We start from the raw sequence: 5244 nt of genomic DNA, 5'->3' as shown, positions 1-5244 counted from the left end.
TAAAAAAATATAAAATTAATTTTAAAAATAAAATTTTAATTAATTAAATATTTTTATGTTTTAAAATTTGAGATTTAAAATTAGGATCCCTAAAGACATTTACGCTATATACGATTCCTATCATTCCACCCTAATAACATTTCTGACCTCCATCACGCAGCCTCCACAATGCCCCACCAGTCCATATCTACATTTCACGTCATCATCAAAGGCAACTTTGACGCGAGATGCTTGTCCGTTCGAAAGTATCACTGCTCTGCGATATCTGTGCAGCGGCAACCATTGCTGTTTCATGATCCCGTACTTTCGCTCCCGTACTCTTATTATTCAAGAATTATTATTATAATTTGAAATTTAAGATGGTCCTCCTCGATAAAGTGAATTGAGTTTTTCTAAAACAAAAAATTTTAATAAATAAAAATACTATTTACATATTAAAATCAATCGGTTATAAAAAAAAATCATAGTTGTCAGAACTGAACCGGTGATCGAACCGGTCAGGCACTCAGGCTACTAGGTCATCGGGTTACTGGTTCAACCGGTGGGTCACTAATTCACCCGGTTAACCCGGTCATAACTAAAAAAATATAAAATTATATTAATAAAATTGAAATAATGTCTTAAAACTTAAAATGCGAGTCTTACAAACATTAATAATCAAATATCAAGTCTTAAACATAACTAATAATCTAAAGGAAGAGTTAATAAACTAGTTTTTAGTACAAAATATGTTCTCAGTTTAAATCAACTAGAGCAAGTTAAAGATAACACAATCATTAAATCAAGTCCAAGGGGTGAGCTCAAAGTCGGCATCAACATCTTCATAGGGCAAATTAGGAGCTTGATCAACATTTCCCTCATTTTGATTTGTATCCATATCTTCCATAGCATTGTTACTTGGTCCATCATTATCTTGGTCATCTTCCAAATTTAATTGATCTACATTTGTGTATTTTTGACAAATCAATATCAAGAATAATTCATAATAGCAACTGACGATTAAAATATTCAAGCAATTGAAGAATTTACCTAGATCATCCAAAGTTGGTTGAATGGACATATTTGCCAATTCATTTCGTAGAGCATCAACCTCTTCAGGAGTTAAAAACGGCGGTGAATCTTCCAATATCCAATCCGAATGCTCATTAAATGTATCAAGACAAATTGGATCATAGCTTTGCTTTCTCATTAGATTCCTATGTTATCAAGTTATGTAATTACTAAACTAAAGATTAAATTTTAATGAACAATACTTTTTAAAATTAGATAAATAATTATAGAAGATACCTTTGTTGTAGCCTCCAGTTATAATGAACGAAAACAAGATCATTAAGCTTTTGATGTTCTAACCGATTCCTCTTCTTTGTGTGGATGTGTTCAAAAATACTCCAATTTCGCTCACAACCAGAAGAACTACAAGTTTGACTTAAAACACGAATGGCTAACTTTTGTAAATTTGGTGCTCTAGTTCCATAAGATTCCCACCATTGGTCTTAAAATCAAAAGAGGCAATGCATTACAATTAGCTTTTCTAAATAAATTAACGAATAAAGAAAGATAAAACTAAATAAAATATTTACCTGGCATCACTGTGCTTCGTTCACGCAGTGCAGATTGTCTTCCAAAATCATCTTCAGCATTAGAATATATTCTCTTCTCACTTGTCAACTTAGTATTCAATTCTGAATCATCATATGAATATTTCTCAATTACATCTAGTAGGCCATAAGTGGTTTGCTTATGTTTTTCAAATTCAGCAGCATTGAATCGAAAAGCAGGGTTTAACCAATAGCTAGCAGCATGAAGATTTTTTTTAAGTTGTGAATCCCAACGAGTATCCAAAATCTTCAAGTAAGGCTCCACAATCTTCTTTCTTCGTCGAAACCTCTTCACTATCTCTTCTCTAGCCATATTAAAAGCTTGATACAAAAAACCCATTGCAACTTTATCTTCACTATCCACAATACGAAGCACACGAACAAGTGGCTCAGTAAGCTTGACAACATCTGTACATTGATTCTAAAACTTAGAGTCTAAAACTTGATCCACAAATGTTTTAGCTTTAGCTTCTTTGGAGTAGGCTGAGATTGTCCATTCTTTAGAAGTTACCATAGCTCTTAATGCATCTTTTTGAGCCAGAATACTCTGCAAAGCTATGAAATTGGTAGCAAAGCGAGTTGGAGCTGGACGAAGTATTTCTCGTCCACCGGTAAACTTCCTCATAAGATACAATGGATGACAATGATTATATATGTATTTAGTAATCTTTGAAGCATGTGAAACTGTCTCACTGACTTCATTCAACTTTCCAATATCTTGCAACATCAAATTAATACAATGCGCAGCACAAGGAGACCAATACAACTTAGGGAATTCAGCTTCCAACAACCTTTCAGCAGCAACATAATTTGCAGCATTATCCGTCACTATATGAATAACATTTTCAGGACCGACAAAGTTGACAACATCCTTAAAAAGCTTAAACAATAATTCAGCAGTCTTGGAGGCATGAGAAGCATCAACAGACTTTAGGAAGATAGTTCCTTTAGGACAATAAACCAAGAAGTTAATTAAAGTGCGCCTACAACGATCAGTCCATCCATCAGCCATGATAGTACATCCAGTTCGCTTCCAAATTTCACGATACTGTTCAATCATCTTTTTCACATCCTCCACCAACTTACTCAACAAATACCCACGAACTCTACCAAAGTTTGGACCTTTATATCCTGCACCCATGTTTGCAATAGCATCAATCATTGGTTGGTAATATGCTGAATTAACTGCATTAAATGGCACAAAAGCATCAACCATCCACTTTGCAATGGCAATGTCACATTTTTCTACAATTTCTTTACTTTGCAATACACTTTTTATCGTTGGTTGGGCTCCAGGTGTTGTTGAAGATGGGAAAAAAGTCTCTATTCCAGTAGTCTTTTTCCCTTTCCTAGCTGCGGGTGGTGGCAACCTTGTCCTTGAATGTTGGAGTTGTTGCTGTCGTGCTTCAACCTCTTCCATTCTATCAAATTCTCTTTCAACATCATCACATTCTCCATAACTTTCTGCATAATTTTCTTGAGTTTTCCTTTTCTTATTCATAAATTCTTCAATACTTTGCCCAAATTGATGAGCAACAGCAGGTGGAACCTTTTTGCACTTCTCAACATCTCCTCCTTTTCCAGCCAAGTGATACTTAAATCGATTAATCCCACCTCCCCTAACAGGTTTGTCACAATATATGCACATCATAGTAATTTTCCCTGTTTTTTCCACAATTTGTTTACAATGACCCCAAGCTGGATCAGTCTTTCCTCTATTGTTATAAACTCTTTTAGTGGTAAGATCAGGGATAGGAGTTGCTGATGATGCTTGTTCTTGAGATGGTGGCATTTCTGATGGTGTTTGAGATGAAGCCATTTTTAAAATTCTAGCAAAGAAACCAAAAATATTTTCAACAACAAAGGATTTGCTTAAATCAGTTTTTAAGCAACACAACAACCACCACCATTTCACCAAAGTTCCCTGATTCAACTAACAGCAACTCTAAAGTTTAAAGTCTAAACAAACCAGCAGTAAACAACAACACCAAAGTTTCCTGATTCAACTAACAGCAACTCTAAACAACCAGCAACTAAAAAACTATATACCAAATTACCAACACAACAACCAGCAACAGCAGCAACCAGCAACAAACAGGGAAAATACAATTCAAGAACAATTCAACAGAGACTAAAATTACCAACCAGCAACCAGCAACAATATAATTCAATTCAACAGAGACCAAATTACCCACCAGCATCCAGCAACAATACAATTCAAGAACTACTCTAAAAAATCAAATTTATCAACAGATTCCATAACAATAGGTCAATAGCAGAGGCACTGACCTGAGGGAGTAGAGGAATTGAGGCAGAGACTGAGGGAACAGAGACTGTGAATGACGGAGAGGTGAGGCCGCAGAAGCGTTCTGAGCTAGTTGATGAACAGCGCTGATGAGGACCACTCGAGACTGAGAGTGACGACGAGAGGTGAGGCCGCGACTTGATGAACAGCGCTGACGAGGACCACGCGAGACTGAGAGTGACGACGACGAGGTTGGCTGGGGGGGTGTATCGGCGGTGACTGGTGAGGCCGATTGATGAACTCAGACTCTCAAAGTCTCAGAGAACTCTTCTCAGACGCCATTAGGGAGATCAGGAGATGTGAGGTGAGGCAATGGGGGAAGGGGGGATAGCCATTAGGGTTTCATTTCAGTTTGGGGAAGGGGGAATCATTATTCATTAGAACGACGCCGTTTTGTTTAGGAATAAAAAAAAAATTGCACCACCCGGACCGGGTCACATCACCCGGCCAGGTCACCGGTTTTCATCAAAACCCACCGGGTTGAACCGGATTCCACCGGGTCTATTGCAAGGCCAGTTCAACGTATGGCTCGGCCCGATCAGGTGACCGGATTTCCGGTCGAACCGGCCGGGTCAAACCGGATTTGATAACTATGGTTACGCGTTTTATAAGATGAGAGATTTTTAAATGTATTTTTTAATTATGAGGAATAAAAATGCCTACATTTAAAAAGGTCAAAGACCTATTTATTTTTTACTCTTATTATTTAGTGGAATCTATTATTCTAGTAGCTAAGGTGGTTATATATTTTTTACGCTTATTACTTAAATAGTATTGTTACTATTAACATTATATTTTTTTATACTATTTGTAACATTCGTTAATTTTATTTTTTAATATAAAAATATCATTTAGTTTTAACAATATCTTTTAAATATTACTAGAATTATATAATTATCGAAACTATTATAATAATAGTCACCTTTGTTCACGGAGTATAATTTTTAGCACAGATCGTTTATAGTTAGTTTAATAAATTATTTTTTATTTTATTTTTTAAAAATATTTTAATTATTTTTAACTCAAAAATTATAAATAAACAATATTTCATTAATTGATGGGTTAGACTAGAGAAGATATTTGCTGAATTTTTTGAATACAAAAAAAAGTCCACCCATTTAACTCGCGAGCTAGTCTGTTTAGCTTGTTATTTAAACGAGTTTAATTTTAAAGATAAAATCTGTTTGTTTAAACGGACTAACAAGTTGACCCGATAGACTTAATCCATTTTAGCGATCCGACTTCTATATGATAATAGAAACAAGAATTAGAAGACATTTGATTATGGTCAAGACAAAAAAAAGTATCATATATTGATATTAAAGTATAAAAAAACTAATT

General features: G+C 35.1%; 2 protein-coding genes across 2 annotated transcripts in view; both read right to left on the bottom strand.

Moving 5' to 3' along the window:
- LOC107647674 overlaps positions 1 to 1911 on the bottom strand; it is a 3546-nt gene extending 1635 nt beyond the window's left edge. Inside the window, exon 1 of the mRNA XM_021105710.1 lies at positions 1581 to 1911. Coding sequence (XP_020961369.1) covers positions 1581 to 1911 — 331 coding nt within the window. The remainder of the gene's footprint in view (positions 1 to 1580) is intronic.
- Positions 2020 to 3417, bottom strand: LOC107647673. Its single transcript, XM_016351729.1, has one exon. The coding sequence runs from the start codon at positions 3415 to 3417 to the stop codon at positions 2020 to 2022; it is 1398 nt and encodes a 465-aa protein (XP_016207215.1).

The sequence above is a fragment of the Arachis ipaensis genome, chromosome B06, assembly GCF_000816755.2.
Source record: "Arachis ipaensis cultivar K30076 chromosome B06, Araip1.1, whole genome shotgun sequence".
Taxonomy (NCBI): Eukaryota; Viridiplantae; Streptophyta; class Magnoliopsida; order Fabales; family Fabaceae; genus Arachis; species Arachis ipaensis.
The sequence above is the reverse complement of the archived record's forward strand: the minus strand, read 5'-3'. Positions and strand labels throughout refer to the sequence as shown.

Coding starts and splice junctions, on each gene's coding strand:
- LOC107647673 (XM_016351729.1), bottom strand. CDS start 3,417: ATGGCTTCATCTCAAACACCATCAGAAATGCCACCATCTCAAGAACAA.